The 24,844-nt window shown below is 36.2% G+C and overlaps 1 protein-coding gene and 1 long non-coding RNA gene across 2 annotated transcripts; both read right to left on the reverse strand.

Moving 5' to 3' along the window:
• Positions 1-798: 798 nt before the first annotated feature.
• Positions 799-8,961, reverse strand: LOC129003166 (uncharacterized). The gene is made up of 2 exons (XM_054431429.1): positions 8,928-8,961; positions 799-2,284 (listed from the first exon to the last, which is right to left on the reverse strand). The coding sequence occupies exons 1-2, from the start codon at positions 8,949-8,951 to the stop codon at positions 1,217-1,219; spliced, it is 1,092 nt and encodes a 363-aa protein (XP_054287404.1). The 5' UTR covers positions 8,952-8,961; the 3' UTR covers positions 799-1,216.
• Positions 8,962-13,750: 4,789 nt separating this feature from the next.
• Positions 13,751-18,883, reverse strand: LOC129004397 (uncharacterized). Its single transcript, XR_008491704.1, has 2 exons — positions 18,854-18,883; positions 13,751-14,025 (listed from the first exon to the last, which is right to left on the reverse strand). It is a non-coding gene; the product is annotated as an uncharacterized LOC129004397 (long non-coding RNA).
• Positions 18,884-24,844: the final 5,961 nt, after the last annotated feature.

Consider the following 24,844-nt stretch of genomic DNA (forward strand, 5'->3'; position numbering starts at 1 on the left):
ATTACTGATATACTTATATTTATTACTTTATCTATAATGGTAAAAATGTATCACACCATTCCGGGACCTTTCCATCACACTGTAGATACAAGTGTACGGTATGTATATCATATTTTTATGTTAAAAATATGACTATAGGCTATACCTTAATCACCCCTTAGTAAATTCCAAAATGTCATTAATTATTGTCTTGATTCACATAAAACTACTCAGCCAAGTATACACTTTAACAGTCCCAAGGAACTGCTGTATTGTGTACTGTACTTATATCAGCTGGAGATGAAATCACGTGATCAACTGATGAGGGTGACCATGGTCAGCTGATGATCAGCTGTATGAGTGAAACTGTGCAACTTAGTCATTACTATTGTCGCATTTCCTGTATTCAAACCAATACTACAATCTTTGATTTAGTATTTCTGTACAATGTGTAGTATTTCATTATATTCTGAAGTTTGAATTGTCTTTTAGAATTTGCAGAAATTATTTGTAACCTGCAGTCGAAAGAATTTGAATAAAAATTGTTAATCTTACACAAAATTTATGAAACTGTCCATATACTAAAAATTATATGTTTGTTGTTTGCTTAGTATGAGTTAGTTCGATAGATTTGTATACATTATATACGTTTTTCTCTGCCATACTTTGCCGGGTAATAACAGTCATACAGTAACCTAAGTCATATATAACTCAGCATTTCTATTACTAGATTTTTCAAGGCAACTACGTATCTATGGAGCTTATAATTCAATACAAATATATTTGACTTAATGTTTTTAGGTTCAAATAATAAACAGCTTTCGAAAACATCATTTATTACCATAACAATTAACAAACTTAACGTATTTTGCTATATTCTTTGTCTTATGTGGTAATTTATGCGTAAAAGGGTGTGTGTAAAAGTGGTTTGTTTTTTGTTAAAATATTGTGGTTGGGAATACCCCATCACACATGTTTAGTCACTTGATACGAGGCAAGTTTTCTTACTACTGTTTACAGGTAAAACTTTCTATGTAACTTTATAGGACCTAGTTCTGTGTGTTCATAAACTATTTTACTGGATTTAACTATCAATATAAGTACTAGTGTTCTTCATGTTAGAATACTTTTAGGTTTGTTCTAATTTTATTCGATGTCATGTAGTTTTTAGGAGTTCTAACATAATAGATCATCATTAAAATCATTTATTACATCTACTCATGTACAAATTCTCTTTTTAAGGTGGAGCTGGGTGTCCGGGTGCTTCAAATAAAACTCGCTGAGTTTCAAGGGCATTCGCCAAAAGTCCTCGAGCAGAAGCACTTTGAGAAATTAAGGGCGGAGAAGTAGAACCTTCAAGTGTAGTTTGACTTGTGAAAATAGGGCTAATAGTTTCCTCTACACCATAGTCTGGGAATAAACTCGATTGAAATGATGGTGTTGAGGAAGGGATAGGTGACATAGTTGGCGAAACTGTTGTAAAATAGTTGTAACGGTTAACACCATTCAAAGGAGTGATGGACGATGAAAATCTATATGTTGGGGTGGAAGAAACCGGATTAGTATAGCTATGTTTGTTTGAATTTGAAACGGGCTTGAAAAGTTTGTTGACTGAAGGTACTTCACCTCTGATGATGTTAGGAGAAGCGGAAAAAAGAGACGGGTTTCGATCTGGTTTATACGATGGGTTAGGCTCAAAAGTATGAGGTATGTGATCATTGTATGAAGAAGCGTATATTTGAGATTGGTCATGATGGACATTTCCTTGATCCTCATTCCTGATTATGTTTGGAGTACCTGATGCAAGCACTGTTGGCAGAAATGTCGTGGAAAAGGAAGGAGTTTGAGAGGGATTGTATGGTGCCTGTGTGAATTCTGTAGAGTATGGATTTTGTAAAAAATGGTATCTAAATTTTTGATCAGGAGTTAGTATTTCATTTTGGTTGCTAGCATCGTTAATCGTTGGGTAATAACCATCATTAATGTTTTTAGGGGGAAGTGAGTTTCTATCTTGCATAAAGATTCCACTCTCCGGAGTCCTCCAAAAGTTGTGAAAGTTACGTTGGCTAAAATCTTCGGTTGGAGATGTTTTAAAAGCAGGAGCATAGAAGTAGTAGTGGTAGAAAGGAGTCATGACCTCCGTGTAGGCAAAGTTGTGCTCTGGTCCTGGATACCCAGGAAGTTCTAGTGTCCTTGAGTCGTACCCAGGATAGGGAAGGTTTCCTTCGTTGTGAGGATATACTTCAAGACTAGCTCCACTCGCTGAGGCGATACACAGTAGAGATTCTGCGACGATTAATCTCATCTGAAAAATAAACTAACTGAACATTGCTATCTAACATACTATACCATGAAGTTTTTTGAACGAACTTGAAGTTAAAAACGAATCAGCCGATAGTTATATCTTTGACTATTAATAAGACATGCCATTCTTAGACATTCATCCCCATGTTAAATGGGTAGCCAGACCTTTATCAAAATTGTCGTAGTTGATGTGAGCCAACAACAGACTGCACTAATCTAAATTACTAAATTCTGTCAACTACACAAACCTTTTTACCAAGTCAAACTTAGGGAATGACTTATGATGAGTTACAGTAACCGTTATGACCCATCAACCTGATCAGCAACAGTAGTGTATTCAAATCTGCACTACAGCAAGCGAAAGTCCTTTCACGAAGATAAGAATCCTTCAGTGCAATCTTGAGCGATCCAGGTCGGCTGACGCACTTCTATGTCAGCTTGCCCTAGAACACGATGTCGACGCGCTCTTAGTCAGCGAACAGTACCAGTACCGTGATAGGGACCCATCTTTTTGGTTCCCTGATAGTCTTGGTACTGCTGCATTCTGGGCGCGTAATGCAGCGAAAGTACAAGTACGGGGTCACGCGAAGGGCCGAGGCTTCGTTTGGGTTCGGTGCCGGGATGTCACTTACTTTAGTGTCTACCTCACTCCCAACGAGGCCATCCGTGAATTTCGTGAGAAGATAGACCGCCTGGAAGAGAGCGTGCATTACACGGGCAGTGACCACCAGTACATTATTTTTGATGTCCTGGATGGTCATCAGAGACAAGTAGCCGCGTTTCGTCAAGTGCCCGTTCGATGGAATATTAAAAAATTGGACGTGGCAAAATTCAATGAAGCCATCTTACGAGGAACACCGGTGGTTCCCCCCGCAACTAGCGTGGCTCACGCAGAGGTGTTGGTTACATCCATGATGGGACTAATCGTCTCCGCTTGCGATGAGTCTATGCCTCACAGGAGATCCCGGTGCAATAAGCGACCTGTGTACTGGTGGACTGCCGAGATTGCGGAATTGCGTCGGTCAGCATTGAGAGCCAGAAGACTTGCTACCAGGGCCAGAGAATCTGTAGACAGACGTCGTAAGTCGGATGCTTACAGAGTGGCTAGGAGGTCTCTTCGTCGAGCCATCAACCGGAGTAAACGCAGTTGCTGGGAGACATTAAGGGACGATATCGATTCCAATCCGTGGGGCTTGGGTTACAAACTGGTAAGTAAGAAACGTGGCACCCGCTCTCCACCTTCCGTCATGGATGGGGCCACTATGGAGAGGATAGTCGAGTCCCTTTTCCCGGCTCACACGCTGCGCCCACTGCGGGATTTCGGAAGGGTGGATGACGTACCACTTTTCAGTCTTGGAGAGTTGGAGGCGGCCGTCTTATCCCTGAAGAACAATAAGGCTCCTGGACCAGATGGGGTACCCGGCGAAGTTCTCAAAAAGGTTTTGACTACTAACCCCTTGATCCTTTTGCGCATGTACAACGCCTGCCTAGTCGAAGGAGTTTTCCCCTCGTGCTGGAAAACAGCTAGGCTTGTGCTTGTTGGGAAGGGGAAGGGAGTCCCAGACCTGCCATCCTCTTACAGACCTCTGTGAATGTTGGATACGGCTGGAAAAGTCCTCGAGAAGTTGATACGTTCCCGACTGAATTCAGCCGTGGTCGCTGCGGGGGACCTGTCCCCTCGCCAGTATGGATTCAGGATGGGGCGATCTACGGTTGACGCTGTTGAAGAGGTGAAGCAAGCCGTGATGAGAGCTGAGGATTTTAACCACTACTCTCGAAGGGTTGTGCTGCTCGTCACTCTCGATGTGCGAAACGCATTTAATTCGGCGAGGTGGTGTGATATGCTGGATGCTCTTAAGAACACCTTCCACGTCCCGGCATACCTCATGCGTATCATAGAGGATTATCTCCGGTTCCGCCTACTCTTGTATGACACTACAGAGGGCCCACGGACGATGTGTCACTTCCGGTGCTGCCCAAGGTTCCATACTCGGCCCGGACCTCTGGAATGTCGCGTATGACAGCCTCCTGAGGTCTGAAATGCCTGAGGAAACTGTTTTGGTTGGGTATGCGGACGACGTTGCAGTTTTGATAGCTGCACGTAGCGTTGAGCTGGCTCAGCTAAAGCTGAACCGAGTTATGCGTACTATAAACGCATGGATGACAGACCACGGTCTCTCGCTTGCTTTGAGCAAAACTGAGATCGTGATATTAACGAAAAAACGGATTGACACCATCGTGCCGTTGAGGGTAGGGGCCGTCGAAGTCCAGACTGTTCGTTCTGCCAAGTACCTTGGGATTATGGTGGACAGCAAGCTTAGCTGGCGGGATCAGATTTTCCGTACGGCGGACAAGGCCGCTAGGGTGGTCTCCTCTCTTAGCCGGGTGATGGCCAATGTCGGAGGGCCTCGGTCCAGCCGTAGAAGGCTTTTAATGTCTTCTGTCCAGTCCGTACTCTTGTACGGTGCTGAGGTGTAGGCAGACGCGCTAAATAAGGAGGTATATAGGATGCGGCTCACCCGAGTGCAGCGTCAGGCAGCACTAAGAGTTGCATCCGCCTACCGAACAGTGTCCGAACCTGCCGTCCTGGTGGTTGCTGGAGTCATCCCCGTCAAACTTTTGGCGGCGGAGAGAAAAGCAATTTATCAGCGCCGTGGGGAGGACCAGGCACGAACAGAGGAACGCACCCGCACCTACCAGCTGTGGCAGGAGAGCTGGGAACAGGAGACTCGGGGACGCTGGACCAGGCGACTGATAAAGCAAGTCCAACCTTGGGTTAATCGGCGGTGCGGAGAGGTGGACTTCTACCTCACCCAATTTCTGACGGGTCACGGCTTTTTCCGGTCGTACCTGTTCAGGATGGGCAAAGCCGTGTCACCCGATTGCATATACTGCCCAGGCATTCCCGATGACGTGGAACATACCTTTTTCCACTGCCAGCGTTGGGAAAGGCCCCGCCTGGAGGCTAAACAGTTAGTAGGACTGCTGTCGGTGGACACGGTCATACCGATGATGACGGAGGGTGAGGACAATATTGGACCTGTGTGTCACATTACATCCAGGGTATTCTCCGCGCCAAGAAGCTCGACCTTGACCGGGATGCGGTGTAGGTCATGAAGTATCCAAATGCAATAAACGGTGAGAGCCCTGAGGGCTTAGGTAACATGTTGGCCTGACTTGAAGTAATGTGACAATCAATTCCAGGTCTGTGTCCAACAGAGTAGAGGGGGTTTTTTAGTGAGTAGTCTGCGATAGATTCAGGAGTCTCACACTACAGGCTGGCTACCTGTGTGCGTAAAAGCATTTTCCCTCCTCTCCCTTAAAAAAAAAAAAAAAACCTGATCAGCAACAAAATATAAGGGATAAAATATAATTTTAGACACGAGCGCATTCTGTGACTGGCTCACACAACTACGTTATTTTTTCTTTTTTATGTGATAACTAGCTGTAACCCGCGGGCTTTGCCCCGTTTAACTTATTAATTTTCAAGATGATCTCGTTCGCATGGCTCAATCACGTCCTGGTTGAAGTTCGTTCGCTACGCTCACTCACCTTTAGGTTGGAGCTCGTTCGCTGCGCTCACTTGCCTTCAGGTTAGCTCGTTCGCTACGCTCACTTGCCTTCAGTTTAGCTCGTTCGCTACGCTAACTCGCCTCCAGGTTGAAGTTCGTTCGCTACGCTCACTCACCTTTTGGTTGCAAATTAGCTGTTGTCATTAATGTAAAAGAAATAATAGTGCTGCACCCTGTTGGTAATCCTTGTAACTTTAATGCTATTGAACATCATAGAACAGAACCAACTTGTTTAATTGAAACAGCTGTTAAGATTCATTAATTCCATTTCTCATAAGGTTAACATGGGAAACTCCAGAGCCACTGGGGCGGAGCCGATTGGACGGATCACGAAATTAATGGTGTATAAACCTATTCCATGACATTCTACACGTATGTACCAAGTTTCGTGGCAATCGGTTCAGCGGTATTTGAGTTTATCACTGCCAAACAAATATACAAACATCCTCTTTTATACTTATAGAATCTATACTTTTTATACTTTTATACTCTAACAAAAACACTACATCGACCCCATTAAACATTGAGTAAATCAGCTTATGTCATTGATTTATTTGGCACCTGTTTGTTCCAACGTCTCCATACATATTGTATAAGTGTTAAATTAAACTCCTACAGATTCCTAATATGAAGCTCTGCTAAAAATGGACAAAACCCTTTACAAGCAACCATTTATGTACACAGAAGAAAGTCCACGTCAGGTTAAAAGAATGCGATGTTAAGGGGTTTGCGGGAAATCGCTCTACATTTAACATCGATCAAAACTGAAAGTGTAGGCCTAATAGTATTTTCTGTATACTTTTCTCATGCTGCAAAAATAAAAACTCAATTTAAAAGTCTATAAAAACTGATTATTTAGACTGTTAAATTGTTTCATTATTACAGAATAGCGTTTTTATTTTCATTAAAGTCCCTATGAAATGAATAGTATATTTCATTACTAGGACCGAAAGTGGCATTTTCCGGCGCGCGCTCTAATTTTTGTGTGAGGCGAAGCCGAACCCAGGGAATCCCAATCTCACGTGCGAGGCGAAGCCGAGTACGTGAGAGCTATTTTCACGTACGAGGCGAAGCCGAGGACGGGAATAATGGAGCAAGTACCGGATAATAACTTTCGGTACGAGTTATGAACGATACTTTTCATCACAACGCAAAAATACACAAACACAGAATAGCAGACCAAAGTAATATTACAATAATTATCCATCAAACAATTGGTTTAAACATAAAAATAAAATAAAATCTTCTAAAAGTAAACCTATGTTTGTTTTTGTTTGATTTTTAAAACATAAAAATAAAATAAAATATTCTAAAGGAAACCTTCGTACATTTCTCAATACTTCGAACATCAAAATAAAAGAATAAAACGATTTTGAACAATACATACAGCTGATTTAAATCATTAAGTTAAACCTTAACAAAACACTAGCGCGCGTAGTGAATAAATGGAAAACTAATTGAGAGCGAGGGAAAGTAGATTTAGAGCGAGGGAAAATCAGCTGATCGATTTTCCCTCGCCCTAAATTAGAGCTTGGGAAACGGCTACTTTCATTGATGTCAGCTGTTATCGAAAATAGTTACTTTCGGTGAGGAGTGATGAAAAAGCTTTTTCCGTATTTGTATAGTTCCCTTCATTGGTTTGTGTACGTTATGGTAAATTACACAAAATATTAAATCCGTAATAACCATCTTCGCAACTGTGAAATATCTTTGTTACTCCTATGATCCATAGTGAAAAAATTCAAAAACATAGTAAATGTCATAAAACCTAAATTGTTTCCAATGGTTTTACTTGTAAACGATACACAAAGTTAACAAACATTATAAAATCTCATGGTGATTTCATGGTGTAGGTACCTCCCATCAGCTTTTTTGTATAGTTAGTCGTTTATAATATATATGTATATATATATATGTTTGCATGATAGTGTGGCAATAGTAATTTTTACATTATAGGCCTATACCAAACATCCACCATGGAAGTAAAATGCCATGCTGTAACACGCAGACTGCCAGTATTAACACGGATCATATCATTTGAATTTCTAGTGATATATTGGAGACGTTACCTTATAATATATTGCAGTAGCGATCAAAAAGCTTTTAACTTCCATGCTTTGAGCTGCACTAGATTATTGAATCAGGGCTTTCATATGTAAAACTTATAACATGCAATTTTATTCTACTACTTATTGAACTAATATAGAACCGACAATTATTCGTTTTAAACTACGTATAAGCATTGGAGTGCAATCTAAGAATTGTATAAGCTGCAATCTTTGATTATATCCATTTCGTGATCTATTTTGTATTTCTAAATGTTAATGTTTATTAAATAATCCTTTTTATTATTTTTTATTTTACATTTAGTTGAATGTCCAAGTTATTCAGTTTTCTGGGTGGCTAGGTGGATACAATGCTAGCATTAAAATTTGAGATTCCAAGCGAGATCGATTCAAGCCATAAATCTGTCAATTGGGTTATTCAGTACCTTGAAAAAAACTCACGTTTTAATATATAAGAAGATAAAATTACCCAAAACATTCACACAAAATTGTAGAAAGAATGTTGTCCAAATAAAGAAATCCTTCCTGGACAATGACGTCACCAACTCCTTGACGACAGACTAATCTTACAAAGGACATTGGAATCTCCTTGCGGAAAATTTGCACATGATACTCGCGTTTTTGGCATTGCAATGTTATATTTTTGTCGTTTTATTTTTATTCAACAATTGAGATGGTTGAAGTTGATAAAGAATCCTGAAAGCTCGTGTCGAGCAGTGAAATAGAGCCACATTCTAAACTGCGTTTACTATTTCTTTATTAACAAGTTTTTTTTATGGATGGCTGAATAAACTATGTATGGGGTTTGTAGGGAGAAATATGTTTCATGATGAACTTTACGTAATAAAAATACACTATTGTTTTAGTTGAAAAGAAAGCAAAATTTAAATAAAGATATTATAATTTTTTTCTATTACTTTGATTGTTCTAATAATGTTTAAGCTACTTGCTAAATGCAATTGAATTATACATGACAAAAAATAGTTAACTTATTCAGAGTACTTACGTGTAAGTCCATTCTTGAGCGCATTGTGGTGAAAACTGGGCTACAGAGTTTGTTTGAATTAACCTTGACATTAGTACGTGTTAGTGTTGTGTGTGTGTGTGTGTATGTGTGTGTGTGTTGTACTTAGAGTCACGACGTACCTTGTCCAACAGGTTATTAAAGCACTAAGCAACACTTAGTGACTTCCTGTGTAACTTGCTCCTTCACAGCATCCTTACAAATCCCTAGAACGTTCCGGAGAATGGTTAATCAAAGTGGAAAATTCTTGAAAATATTTTATTTGGCTTAAATAATAATAATTAATATTCAAATTGGGATTTTTCATATCCAAAAACAGGAAGACAGGATCTGCAAGGGGCTTAAAGAGTTATTCAAACGAAGATAAATTCAAGATGACATATTAGTTTAGGGCATCACAAATCAGTTAATTTTTTTAATGTTAAAATACAGGTAGAACACCTAATAAATAGTTTTGAGAAAATTATAAATAACTAAGCAGAGTACCCGTTCTTCGTACGGGGTTGGCGTATAAGTATGAAATGCTTATTGCAGTTGTACTTGGCTTTGCGTTTGCAATGGAAGAGGGCACGGTTTAAGAAAATGTGGCTCTTTTAATTTACGGTATGCTATAGTATAGCACACCTACCATAGCCATAATTTTCTAACACTGAACCTAAACAACAGAAAAAAGTAAACTTGTATTATTGTATTATTAAGTACTCATTGTATTTCACAGCTTTTTGTTGCTAGTTGGTTCAAATTAGCTGTTGTCATAAATGCAAAAAAGTTTAATAGTGCTGCACCATGTTGGTAAACCTTATAACATTTTAATGCTATTTAATATCATAGAACCAACTAGTGTAGTTGAAAAAGTTGACAAAATCCTTTAATTCCTTTTAAATATGAATACTCATAAGGTTAACATGGGGAACTACAGAGCCACTGGGATGGAGCCTGAAAGGATATTTGAGATAAGAATATGTCTATATGTTAATCGGGAATTTGAGCTTTCATTATACCAAATCTCAGTCCAATCCAACCAGTAGTGCGTGATTGAACTTCAAACAAACACACAAACTGTAACATTTATAATATTAGTAGGATAATAATTAAATAATGGCCAATTTAAGACTCTTCTAGGATACTAGTGCATAATTAAATGGAAATACTTAACTGTATTTCACACTCAAATGAACGTACAGTTTCCTCAATAGTTTGCATCCGTTGCATTAAACTGAGCTTATGCGACAAATTAGTTTTACTTTTTTGCCGCTTAGCTCCAGAATATGTAGATTCAGCAAACCTAAATGAATCTACTACAAGTAAAATTTAGTGTAGCTAAAACCGTTATATTTTACTTAAAACGTTCAAGCTTATTTAATATTATGAAATTCAGCGAGAGTTACAATAAGATCTTTGTTGGCCAAATGGTTCAGCCGTTTTATTCCAACCAGAAGACCAAGCAGTAAGATTTTAATAGGAGTTTTTCATTTTCATTTTCATTGCTAAATGCAATGAAAATTTGCAATGAAAACCCATGCAAATTTTCATTTTCAAGCGTGTTTTAAGATGGAAGCCTACTGTTCATTTCAGTGTTTTTAAAATAGTTTTTACCATCGTAATTATAGTATAACTCACACCTAGGTGACCGTAAAATGGAAGTGGATATTCTGTACAGCCTTAGCTATGAATATTAATTGAAAACTCCCTTGGACAAGGAACATGAGGAATATTTATATAGCCTTGTAGCTGAGGGGACATTGCGCTCGCCTAGAAAGCAGATGGTTACCAGTTTGATCTCAAGAAAAGTCAGAAGCTTTTTATTATATAAAACCTGATTTCCTTGGTGTTTGGGCTTTTAATAAACGGTCCTGGCTAATGAGCCAGTTGATCATAGTCAGTAACAAAGCCGGCATATCACTCGTTCGAACATACCACGTGTTGGCGTCCAACCAATATAATAATGAAATAATGAATTTATTTTCTCTGGTTACATACTTGTACAATTTATGCAGTCAGTTCTGGAAAGTCTAAGACATACACTGATGATTAGCTTATAATTTTTTAATATACAAATTTTGAGTATATTATTTGTGCTACATACAAAAAGAGAAAATATAAGGCCTCCAAGGCTATGCCTGTTTGGAAATTCCATTTTAATTTTTAAAATAAACAAATAAATTCAGCGGTCAAAATTAGATAAATTAAGTGAAAAATCAATCTCACTCAAACCTAAATAGTTAGTTTAAATAAATAACACATATGTTCAGTTTTTACAATTAGTATACTCTTAAACATACGATTTAACTTACATAACAAATCAATGATAGCCTAGGCCACTAAATATTTCTACGAAAATATTTAAATCTACGTGTAAAATATAGAACTAATACTGTACTGATATATGTTAAGCTAGATCCAGATCCGAACCGTCAACCAACGGCCCTTTGATTGTCAGACGGGATGATCTTTCAACTACGTAGCTTTTAAACCAGTTAACCCAAATGCATACACTATTAGAATGCTATAAGGCAACGTTGCATAGGCGTATTACGTATTGCAGAACAGATGTTACGGTTATGATCATGTACGCAAATATGATGCAGTCACCCCTACCTCCCCCCCCCCCCCCCCACCGACTAACAGGTATGACTCTGACAGGTTTGCGTGTCAAGTGCAGAGGCGCCTTACCTCACACATAGGCAACATTGAGGGGGACCCCACAATAGTACTTTTGGGCTGCTATGTTTAGACGTGCCATGCTAATTGCATATACATAGGGCTGGAAGTGGATATGCTGTGACTAGTGGCTTGCGTCTATCAACAACCATAGATTGCCTCTTCAAATTTGTAATCCTTAACGGGCGGAAGACAATTTACATGTAAGCTCCGTACGTTTTATGAGAAAGGAATTTTGTTTTACGGGGATTTCTTGTGTTTAACAAATTACAAAAATGATTTCCTGGGTAACCGTGTGTTAGTAGATATCTCCTTTAAACCGGAAGGCTTTTGGATCGACTCCAAGCGAGATAGTTTCCAGACCAGATACAATTTCTCATTGAGCTATTAATTAATTAAGCTATATATCAGGAAAGTTCGATGCTATATTAACTAGCCCAAGGATTGGCCTGTGCCCTTCCAAAATAGTAAAAAATAACAAGGAACCTCAATAACAAGACTGTTATTATGATTACTAAATAATACTTGTTATCAAGGCTGACTTCTTATCAAGGTTTACAATAACATGTTATTAGGAGTAACATTATATCTAGGGGATTTGAAAGATCCTTGCCATCGAGGTTCCACTGTGCTACTTCATTGGACTTTTGTCTAGAATCGAATTGTTTTAGTACAACATTTATGTAATGAATGAAAATAAATTACTCTCAAAAACGGGAACAAACTGTGCTATGTATTGTCCCAAAGGTCCTCACGTGTACACTGTACATAATTTCTCCATTAACTACAGCCGTTTTTACGAATTTGCTTTGGAAATGTCAAAACTGATTACATTGAGTCCTGTTCCTTAACACCGGACCTATGACGCAACCCTGTAAACGCTGTCACTAAATAACTGAGTAAAAATAAATGCGACATTTTTATCTACATAAGGTCATGGACATGACGTCATATGGGGCTGTAACCACGTCATAGTTCCGAAAAATTGCAATTATTTCGTCTAAAAAGGAGTAAAACGACGTTCCTTTGAGCAAACGCCCACTGACTAGGGGTTTGTGTGATCACCAAGGTTTAATTAGAATATTGTCTCCTTAAAGGTCACATGAAAGAGTGTCTTCCTTCAATACGAACGTCAATGAACAACAAAAACACTTCCTCAAATTCCTTTTATTACGTTTATTAACGTTGGTTTATTTCACGTTCAAAAAGTAAATTGTAATAATTTTAAGGCTATTTCACTTTTTTTAATAGATGGATGAGTGTATTTCTTTATGTAAACTACGATAATTTTTAAGAACATCATAATTATTGTTTATATTTCTTTTCTTTTCTTTCCAATGAAAAATGTTTCTTGATAAATCCGATACGAGAAAGAAGATTATTTGTTACAACACACCATAATTAGACAGTATCTTAAAACATTCTTTTCATCATTTATTGGCTTTTTTATACCCCCTTGGTTAAAAACAATAAACATGCACATAAGATCTTTTTTAGCTATTTAACATTTAATGACATCATTACTGGTTTTAACGTTAAAGTGTTAATCTTTTATAAACTTGTTATGCCCGTTTTCAGAACCGGATTTGTTAATATGCTTTCAAAAATCATAATATGGATACGTATTAGTTATTCTTATAAAGGATTTTCAATTTTCATACAACCTTGTGCACGTAAACCTTTCACTCTTTTCAAACGACGTATGATAAAAGTAATCACAGTACCTGAAATAATGTTATTCTCATAGCAAAAATCGTGGTAAATTATTTTTATAATTTACCTCACTGTGGTATTTAAATATTTCTTTGTTTTTATTATTGTAATTTTTCAGTTTTGTGTAAGAAAACGGCCATCAACTAGTATAACTAACATCTTGATTGACCTTTTGTTGGATTGTATGATTGATTTTGCAATACCAAGTAGTATCTTGGTTCAGACCAATCTCGGATTCGAACCGGCATCCGCCAGAAAAGCGAGCAATGTAACCTCTTGGTTACCAAAACAATAAAATTTTTATCTTTAAAAAGTAATGAACATATTGTGTAACTTTTTTCATAAAAAAAGCATTATTTTACACTTTTACCATCTTTTCCTCTCGTGTATTAGATATTGGTTCTATTGCTATACAAGTGATAACACAACGATGCCAACTAAAAACTATTTATTAATACAAAAATTAAAAAAATATAAACGAAAGTAATTTGGAGCCTTGTAAAATCCAGGTCAGATATGGTCCGTATCAGTGCAAGAAGGGGTAAGGTGCCCTGAAGTAGGGGTAGTAGCCGGGGTAGTAGTGCGCGAGGGGTAGTGGCGCCTTTATCAGTGGCGCTGGGTAGTGAAGGGGTGCCGGGTAGTACTTGGGCACTAGTGGTACAGGAGGGTAGGCGGCCGCCATGGCGAGGAGGGCAGCCAGGATAATCTGTAATCAAATAAAAAACCAAAATAATTACAAAATGTTTCATAAAAATGATGTTGAAACTGTACCTAATTAACTACGACTTTTAAAGAACCAACAGTAGATTTTGCTAAAAATCTATATTGAATTTTAAAACAGGGTGGAATAAGAAAGTATACAAAGAAATAGTTAGTGAATTGTTTTTTATGACATTAAGCTATAATGATTTCTAAATTTTAAAATGGATTATACACTTTCAACTACTTATTCAAATAATATTTGAGTAAGAGAAATACGTGATTGTTAATTATTGTTTGGAAACAATACAATGAAATAGTACAGAATTTGTTTTCATAACTGACCACCACTCTTATGAAGAAAAATGATTAAAATACAATATCAGGCATGTAGTAGAGAGAACTCCATGGCAATCCTTTACAAAACCACAATTTAGTACATATTAAATTATACATAACAATGCCAACCATGACTTTAGATAGTGTTTACATTTATAAACCTTTCACTAATATTAGTTCTCTATATGATATTCTCCGATGTACGATAATGTATCGATTTAAGTCAGAATGCACATCAATTATGGTTAGTTTTTGGAAAAAACCATGCCTTAACCACGCTGTTTTAGATTATTTTTTTCCTGCAATAATAATATTTTAAATTATGAAACAGTTTATCATTATAGTAAAAGTGTTTGTGTGCTCCTAGTTCAAAGCAAGGCAATCCAGTTGTAGAATTTGTTGGGTAAATCAGAACCACTCAACTTTAGGACATAACTACCAGTATCTATTAAATCACTAGTTCCATGGACTACAATAGCTGTATCCGTAATTTTAGCTATACAGTAATACATGTTATATGACATTAATATAGTTCGAGTTGTATAACATAGCCCGTGTATAAGCATCGACACAATTATAGCTGATGAGTAACACATCACAAGCAGCTTCTCCTCATCATCTCTATCATTAGAACTGATGGAAACATTCCAAATATCGCAGAGCAACTGAATAAGTATTGTGATTAATTATTAGATAAGTATTATAAATTGAATATTTGATGGTAAATAGTACTCTATTAGATTTGTATTATTGCGTATGCCTAGGTAAAAAACTTTCATACTATTTCACATAAAATTATGACGTCCAGTCATTGATAAGCCAATCAAAACTAAACCGTACTAACCATCATACAATTTCATCAACAAGGCACTTTTTTAAGGATACTGCGATTACACCCTCTTAAGTGTAATCCATAACTTGAGGTAAAAGGTTGCAAGATTGAGCGATACGCCATTCTAAGATTGTCATTGTTGTTTTGTCTTTGAATTATTACTTGAAACTTTAAAATAGTCCATACGTAGCAACAAAAACGTCAAATAGGGACAATTTCAAGAACGTGTTATGATGCTAAACTCAGATATTTACGAGTTTTCTTAGCTCACGTTGGGTTTTATTAATACGTTCTGACTAATAGAAAACTGTAGTTAACTATAAATCTAAAGAGCAAATTGTTAAAAGTCAATTCAGATTCAGTCCTCAAACATTTGGATCTTTTTTAAAAATACTTAAATGTTGACGACCTTACATTCAAATACAACAAATCACAATGAGGTAGAGACAACCAAACTATCAAAACACAAAGAAAAATATTTTAGAAAAATAAATTACATGTCTTATGCATGTGTACTTTCAAATTATATTTAACATTTGTTTTTTGTTTTTTATAATGTTATGTATAATAAAAGCCCCACAAACATAACAGTTACAAATTGAACTGGCTATTTATACAATTGAGTTTCCATCATTAAACACGATTTAGCTTATAAAGATAAGCAGCCACATAGGAAAATTGTCCTACAGTTTTGAAACGAAACGTGTTCATCGGTTGCGTTTACCTAAAAAACAATCAACCATACTTTAGAAGAAAGTCGCATTTTCCGGGGAAAGTTTTCAAGTAAATAATTAATCCCTACTCTTTGAGGCCTTTCTCGTTTACTCGGCTCCCTTGTCCATCGTTATTCGTCTAGACCTTGACGTCTCCTTGTTTTGTCACACTCTTTCTCTTCCTACATCGACGTATCTCTTAGCCTTTGTTACTGTTTAATATTCTATTCGTTAGCTTAACATAAGAATAAGTCTCAAGAGAGTCACGAGTCAACAATACTTTGTCAAGGTTGATGTTATCCTTCTACTGTAAAGAAATAACTACAGTGTCTTGGAAATCTCTGGTTTTAGGGGATAGTTTTATAAAATTTGATATAACACAATTGAAAACTGAAAAATTATGTATTCTATGTTTAGTATGTCAAAGCCATGTTTGAAATATTTCAAACACAGCCACATTGGAGCATATTATCGTAGACAAATAGAATTTGTCTATGATATTATCAACGTTATGTATTTGCTGAATTTCTTTTCTCTTTTGGTTTTTAATTTGAAATCCACTAGCTCCTTGAACTACAGTATTAGGTCAAATTTGCAATACTAACATGATATAAAACTAAACAAAAAAATCATAACATAAAGTACTTTAAACATTCTACTTGAAGTAAATTAATTAGACAATATACAGAGAATTTATTTGTACAAACGTCTTGCTATTTAATCTCCTAAAATAAACGAAACAACATAAACCAAACAAATCTATGAGTTTGTATCGAATGACTCATTTAATTTACTAATTTTTTGTTTGTTTTGATAAGATTAAATATTAAGTATTGGTGGTAATATACAATATTGAGTTCGTCCTTTATGTTAAGCTTTTACGAGTTACTATCAACCTGGATTTGTAGTAATACTTAATCTATATTAGTTGTTATTAGTTGTTATTAGTTTGTTTGTTTGCAAAACCATTTCGGCTCGTGGTACGAACGCTATTTTTCACCACATTACAGTATACACTATTACCACTATTCACCACAATAATAATGCACACTGATAGTCACCACAACTACAACTTTAAGGTTATGTGAAGAAATAATTTGAGGAATCAGCAAAAATAATAATAAATAGTTGCTAGGCAGCGGTGATAATAAAAAAATTCTATTGCAATGCCATGGATACTGATTGTGTATTTAATATGCATTCGTGTTTTAAGAAAGTAAGCGGGCAGCTGATTTTTTGACCCTAGGGATGTAAAAACCTGCTCGGTCCCCAAATGACGATGACAGCGGGCATGGCCAGGAAAACTTAACTGTCAGACCCCAATTAACGTATGTAAAACAGATAAAAACATCATAGTGTGGTGAAAATGCATGTTTTTTAACTTATTGTAAGAGATCAATTTTTTTTAATATCGTTTTAATTACCTGATATACTGTATAGTTCTCGAACAGATACAGACTAGTATCTTAATTAAAGAGGGGTTTTAAGCTGACGGCCCTGAGGGGCATTGAGATCACTAAAGCATGGTACTACTAAGAGAAGGTAGTGACTTTTAGTGTGTGAAAAATCATTTAAACCTTCCCACATAACATAAGGGATCCAACTTCTATGGTTGGAACAAAAATATTTTCAATTCGAATGACGTATCCTCTTAATAATTAATTGCAGCTGAAACATTTTGGTACACTGAGAAAGAGATTGTGTACACTTGTAATTACTAACATTTTTGGCATTTATATAATTTTCAGCGTATTTTAGCTAATCTTTTTTAACTAATATGTTTCTCTGATTTCCTAAAAGTAGTGTTAACTCCTGTAGTTAACTACAAATGATTAGTGTAATTCTATATTCATTAAATTGTAACATACTACAAACACCGTAACTAGCAAATGGAAACCCTACTACTCAATGATTGTCCAAATTGTTTCGATATCAAATTCACCAACATTGCCTCGTCTGAAACTAGAAACCGACAAATTATAATCTAATTAAGTGCACATAAGGTTAATAACCCCTAACCAATAAACTCACTCATTAGTTTTACCTGTGATGTTTAATAAAGTAGGACTTTTTGAAGTTACGAACCCATCTACCAGCCAAATATCAGACAAACCTGACCCACAAATTCTGTGTAAAACGGAGGTACTGAACAAATGTCCAAGTTTAAACACATGTCAAAATACGACAGTTTTTATCTTATTGGTAAAATATGAATTAAGTTTGATTGACCCATGGTATCAATATCAAACCTCAACCAAACCATTTGTCCTAGATCGTAGTACTTTTGTAGCTGATTTGAAAGGTAGAAGAATAATTTTGTATATTGACTTAAAAAATTACAATCAAGGCAATTTTAATAGGGTTATTTTTTGGGTTAAGCCCTCCTTTCCAAAGCAACTAAAATCACAATCCGCGCAGATCAGTACTACAGCGAACCCTTTCCAATCAAAGTAGGTTTACTAGACTGTCTCAAATTCCTCCAACATGATAACACCATAACAAGTAATGTAATGCCTACTACCCTGTAGGTAAACGTGTTAACATTCTGTTACCTGGACAGTATAAGTCCGTCTACTTATTAAATGTTTTTGGGTAAAATTGTTTGTCCAAGTTAAACATTAGTTTGCCTTAAAATAGTTTTAAATTTCAAATTAATGTACTGGAGCGTTTGAGCAGACCTTAAATAAAGAAAAACATAACTATTCAAACTTTTGCAGGTTTTCAATTTCTAAGTTAATCCTGAAATTGAAAAGCTCTGATTCACATATTTATTAGTCGAAACCATCAACAATGGTGTGCAAAAGTACTTATCCTATTAATTTTAATGTAACTAAATATGTTCAAAACTGAAAACCGTTTTAAGCTGTTATTTTCATTGAAATATTTTTAAACTAATACACATAATGTGGTGACATACATTAATTTGTAAAAACTGAAATAACAGTACTCACCAGCTTCATCGTGTTCAATGTGGGTAGCAGGTGAAGCTAGGAGAAGTGTTTTATATATAAACCTCAAGGACCACACAGAGCCCTTCCCTTCATGAGGGCCGAGCTTTGCATAATTGAAAGGATCGTGTCATTCTACAATTATTTCATCGTGGGTAGAAAGAAAATAGTTTAAGCCCATATATTAGCTATCTTGATATCACCAATTCATTTACTTTCTAACTGTTAAGAGTTAACGTGTATAGTTATTTGTACGTCTACAAAGTCCCGGATCTTAGTATCTAAACTAAGATATGTATTGAGTTAATACGTCGACTTTTGGTGGTACAGTATTGTGTTGACTGCACTCAGAGTTTCCTCGATTCAAAAACAAAACTGTTAAAGAGGCATTTCCAAAATGATTGATAGTATGATATTATATTAAACACACTCTCTTGCAAATTTTCTTTTAACAACCATTGTGTTAATCATTTTTAGCTGTCATTTTCTTATTAATAGTCCGATTTAATTTTCTTTATGTTAATTGTCATGTTTCCTCAATACCTGTAAAATGATACCATACTCGACTATACTTGCTGTTTGAAAATTTTGAGCTACCCCCTACCCCCGCTACCCCTAAGGGCAAAATTTTCGAAATTGACCATAATTATTGTAGCCCTTCATATCCAAACAAGTTGCCGCAAACCGATTTCAAATATCTCAAATAGTTAAAATTTTAAAGGGGGTGCAAGCTAATTTTCAGCCACCCTCATAGTTATTTGGATTTGAAACGTTTTAGAGGGGCCATTTTGGTATTAGTGGGACGATTTTGGTCTTCTTTATGTCAATTTTTATGTTTCGTCAAGACCCGTAAATTGATACCAAACTCGACTATACTTGTTATTTGAAAATCGTAAGCTACCCCCTACCCCCACTACCACTAAAAAAATAATTCAAAATTAACCATAATTATTGTAGCCCCTCATATCTAAGAAGGTTGCCCTCAAACATATTTCAAATATCTCAAATGGTTGAAAAGTTAAGGGGGGGGGGGTGTAAGTTATTTTTCAGCCACCCTGTATATCTTTTATCGTATATCTCGATAATTGTTACAAACAGTACTTAAAATACAAACACAATTATTTAAATAACAGAACCCTGTTTTTAATGTCAAACACATTTATCACCCCACGGGTAGGCGTCCGGATAATGCCAAAATATCGGTTGGAAGAAATCTGAATTTGACTGACGGACGCCAAAAGAGCGACTGGCGGACCTTCGTCGGAACTGCACCAGATGAGTGTTGATAGTGCAAAATAAAATCAATATTTTTTTACTGTGGCATGACTGATGTGACACGTCAGAAATGGGGTGTGAGTAAGCCTTTAATGATATAATTCAAATTTGTTGAATTCATTTGAGTTCACCAACTCATCACACAAATGTAATTCCAATATTTCAAGAATCAAGTACAACTTTAGGTTTTTATACGGAAATAGATTGATTCTAGAACACAGGCGTTGGGACCAGCCTTGGTATTCATATAGAATAATTACCCAACCCTACAATGGACGCAGTGCTGAATGTCTGTCGAGTCCAGGCCTCAGGCTATTGTAGTGTGGCATCACTTGTCTATGTAATGACTTACGCAACTGGTGATGTATCGGAGTGTAATATCTAGACATGCTGACCGAGCGATTCAGGAGTATGAGGAAAAAGTACAGCTTAAAAAAATAATAAATGTTTCCTTCAAAAAACGCATAAAAATAATATTGTTTCCATATTTATATTTTTAATTCTAAAGAGCTATGGAACACTCTATGAGTTCTTAGTGCTTCTAAATTATATTAACATTTCTAGGAGTGACAAATACGTATGGTTAAAATAAAATTGCTTAAGTCGAGGTCCGTTACATGTAGTAAAAAAAGTTGACCCTTCAATTTATTTTTTATTTATTTCTTCTAGATCACAAGCGTACATTTACTTTTCAGCAGTACGAATTATTTTTTAATATAAACAATATAATGTACCCAAACTACAAAAGCTCATCTTACAAAAAGATGTTTATGAATAGTTAATAAGTGTTTGCATAAGTAGAGTGAACGTCAAAGAGTCATATCCCTGCTAGGCATTTTAAAATTACCACTACCAGTATTGCCTTAGCGGAATTTCTGGCGTTAAAATCCCCTTGACTTTGCATTGTCCATATTGGTCATGGACCATTGTTGGCATGTAGATGTCAGTAGAGTATAGATTCAATGTAATTTTTACTTAATAAATAAAATTTTATTTAGATAGATGTTTAATTAGTTTGCGAATAGTGTATGAGTTAGATTTAGGGATATGTTAAGTTTTTTTTTTCTTAAAAGTATAAAATATTTCACTCCAGGTTCAGAAATTGTTTTCCAGTTTCAAGATCGTGTTCAAAGTATAAGAAATTTTGTATCTTGAAAGATCGAGGTCAAGGAACTTATTTGACTAAGGAGACGAAGGATAAGTTTCACAAAACTATAAAAACACTGTGCCAAAATAACTAAATGGCAAATTACAATTTTCCAACAATTATAACACCTTGGTCTAGAGAAACAGTTGGTTAATAAACAAACCCCCGTGATACAATGCTTTCATCCTGACAATAAAAAGGTTCAGTAGCAACAACCTTTTGGCAAGTAATTGTTTTAACGGAATAAAATAACAGCTAATTCAGAGAATCAAATAATATAGTGATTTTCAAATGCTACTTTTGTTCTACAACTAGCTAAAAGAACCTTGGTATAGTTCCTGATGTCCTGCGCTGTATATCAAGACCACAAATGTCCTTAGCGAGATGGAAAACATGAATACGTATAATAGAAAACTAAGCTTTTTTGGTACTAAATTTAATATTACGTTACATTTTTTACTTGTACCTTGCATATAGATACCGCTGCGTTAAACCTGAAGTGTTCGTGCTTTTGGTCTGTATAGAGTTCACATTATTTATTACCATATGTTACATACAAATAACAAGGTTGTTTACTTTTTGTTGTCAGTTAGTTTTTACATGATTAAAGTCAAGTTTCGTTTTACTAAGTTGTACTTTTTAATTGTATAAGTGAATACACGTTATTGGCGACGAGGAATTAGAACTCACACAATGCCGACATCAGGTAGACATAGACGACATCAAGACGATCCAGGTACCGATCAAGTTCGTAATGAAAAAAGTATTTGTAATTTTAAATGTGACTTGTTCGACCCGGACACAGTAGAGATTGATGTGTGGCACATTAAGTTTACTACAGGTCTTAAACTCAATGGAATTAACGATGATGAAACCAAACGCTTGCTATTCATAAACGCTTTGGGTACAAATGTGTTAAGCACACTGGTTAACCTTTGTAGACCTAATGATTTAAATGACTTTAAATATGAAGAACTTTTTAAACTATTGTTGGACAATTTTAAAACTAAAAAAATCGCCATTGCAGAAAGAGTCAAGTTTTTTTCACTGCGTCAGGGCTGCGAGAGTCTGACGGAGTTTGCCAATGTTTTGAGGAATAAAGTAAATGATTGTCAATTTCCCATTCAATTTTTCCAACAAGCACTTGTTACCGCTTTTGTAATGGGGATATGTGATAACAATATAAGATCCAAACTCATGGAGAAGGATTATGAAACGTTCTCAGAAGTCATTAACGTAGCTAATTCTCTTTTCTCAGTAAAAGATGCTTCATTAAATAGTTTTTCTCAGAGGGAAGATTGTAATGTTTTATCTCTAGGACCACGCTTTATATGTGGTGGTAAACATCTGAAAAGGAATTGTAACATTAAAAATCCAAGATGTTACAAATGCGGGAGTAGGAATCACATAACTAGAATATGTAAAACGGGACAGGTGGAGAAACGACACCTTAAAAGCAACATTGTTGAGAATGGTCCAAAGTCAAAGGAATACGGTAGTAACGTTGTTGATAATGATGTAACTAGCTATAATGATACGAACTCTTTGGGAGGAATACAGGACGTTCTTTCAATCGGAAAGCAGGCAACCTTTTACCCGATACGTATTCTTAATATCTTACTCAATAACCAGATCGTAAGGATGCAGTTTGGTACAGGTAGCTGCGCTTCAATTATCTCAGATCATACTTGGAAACAGATTGGAAAACCCGACCTTTTGTTAAGTAAACAGAATTTTACTTCATTTACAGGTCATTGTGTTAAACTTCTTGGTGAGATGGATGTAGAAGTTGTTTTTGCAAACGTTAAAACCAAACTCAGAGCTTTTGTCGCTTCGGGTGTCAAACAAAATATTTTGGGAAGAGATTGGATTACACCTTTATTTCTCCACAAAATATCACTTTCCGATTTGCAAAGGATATGTTCAGAACCGTATAAACAAACCTTACAAGTAGAAAATACGGATCAACAACTTGCCAAACTTGTGGATGAGTTTTCTGACGTCTTTCAACCCAATGAAAATAAATGTTCAAAGACAACTGCTCATTTGTACCTAAAAGAGGGTGCTACACCAGTGTTTAAAAAGGCAAGGCCTGTTCCTTTAGCTTTAAGGGACAAGGTTAAGGAAGAACTTGACCGGTTAAAAAGAAATGGTATCCTTGAAGAAATAGACCATTCAGAATGGGCTGCGCCATGCGTGATTGTAAGAAAACCGAATGGAGCTATTAGAATATGCGCAGATTTTTCAACGGGACTCAACCAAGCATTAAAGGTGCAGCAGTTTCCATTACCAACTCAAGACGATTTATTGACCAAGATAGGTTCTGGACAGAAATGTACTACCCTTGACCTCTCTGATGCTTACCTTTCTATTCCCATGGACACAGAATCTAAAAAACTCCTTGTCATTAATACTATTTTTGGTCTTATGCGATACAATCGACTGTGTTTTGGCGTAGCTCCTGCTACGGCAATTTTTCAAAAGAAGATGCATTCTATGCTTTCTGGATTAGATGGAGTCGCTTTCCTACTGGATGATGTCATTATAACAGGAATAAATGACACTGAACATCTAAACACGTTAAAAGAGGTTTTGAAACGCATTGAGGACAATGGTTTTTGTTTAAACAGAGCTAAGTGTCACTTCATGAAGGAAAAAGTCAACTATTTGGGTCTATGTATTTCCAAAGATGGAATTTCGACGAATCAAGACAAGATAAAGCCCATAGTAGATATGCCTGAACCCCAAAACATTAAACAGTTGGAATCATTTATAGGAATGGCAAACTTTTACTCAAAGTTCATCCCAAACTTTTCTGAGATCTGTGCACCATTAAACAAACTAAGGCAGAAAAATGTTCAATGGACATGGACAGAACAATGCTCTCAGTCAACTAACCGTATTAAAGATGCTTTAGTTTCCACTCCTATTCTAGTGCCATTTAATAGTGAATTACCTATAGTAGTTGCAGCCGATGCTTCATCAGTGGGGATTGGTTGCGCAATTTTTCATCGATATCCTAACGGAGAAGAGAAGCCGATCGCGTATGCTTCTAAAACACTGAACAAGGCAGAGCAAAATTATTCGCAAATTGAACGAGAAGCTTTAGCTTTGATTTATGCTATTAAAAAGTTCCGCATCTACCTTTGGGGCACACATTTTCTGATCCAAACAGACCACAGACCTCTATTGTCTATATTCGGATCCAGCAAAGGAGTGCCAGTAACCACGTCTTGCAGAATACAAAGGTGGGCTTTGTTTTTAACAAATTTTCGTTTTGACATAGAATACGTTTCTACTAAACTATTTGGGAAAGTTGACTGTTTAAGTCGTTTGCCTTTCGAGGAAGATGTCGAGTTTGACCAAGCCGATGAGAGTTATAGCACCGTAGTTGGATTAATATTCTCAGGTAACATAGATTGTCTACCAGTTACGGCTAAAGAAATCAGTGAAGAAACGTCGAATGATGTCACTCTTAATCGGGTCAAAGAGTTTGTATTAAGTGGATGGCCAAACAAGACAAACAATCTGGAGTTAAAACCCTATGAGTCAAGGAAGAACGAAATATCCAT

The sequence above is a fragment of the Macrosteles quadrilineatus genome, unplaced genomic scaffold (genome assembly GCF_028750875.1).
Source record: "Macrosteles quadrilineatus isolate MER2022 unplaced genomic scaffold, UCM_ALF_1.0 Scaffold_9__3_contigs__length_116548681, whole genome shotgun sequence".
In the NCBI taxonomy this organism is placed as follows: Eukaryota; Metazoa; Arthropoda; class Insecta; order Hemiptera; family Cicadellidae; genus Macrosteles; species Macrosteles quadrilineatus.

Bases quoted from the DNA above. Each gene is read 5' to 3' on its own strand.
- LOC129003166 (XM_054431429.1), bottom strand. From the start codon at position 8,951: ATGCGCTCAAGAATGGACTTACAC. The intron at 2,285-8,927 runs GTAAGTACTCTG...TTTATTTTTCAG, and splicing joins GCTCAAGAATGGACTTACAC to ATGAGATTAATCGTCGCAGA.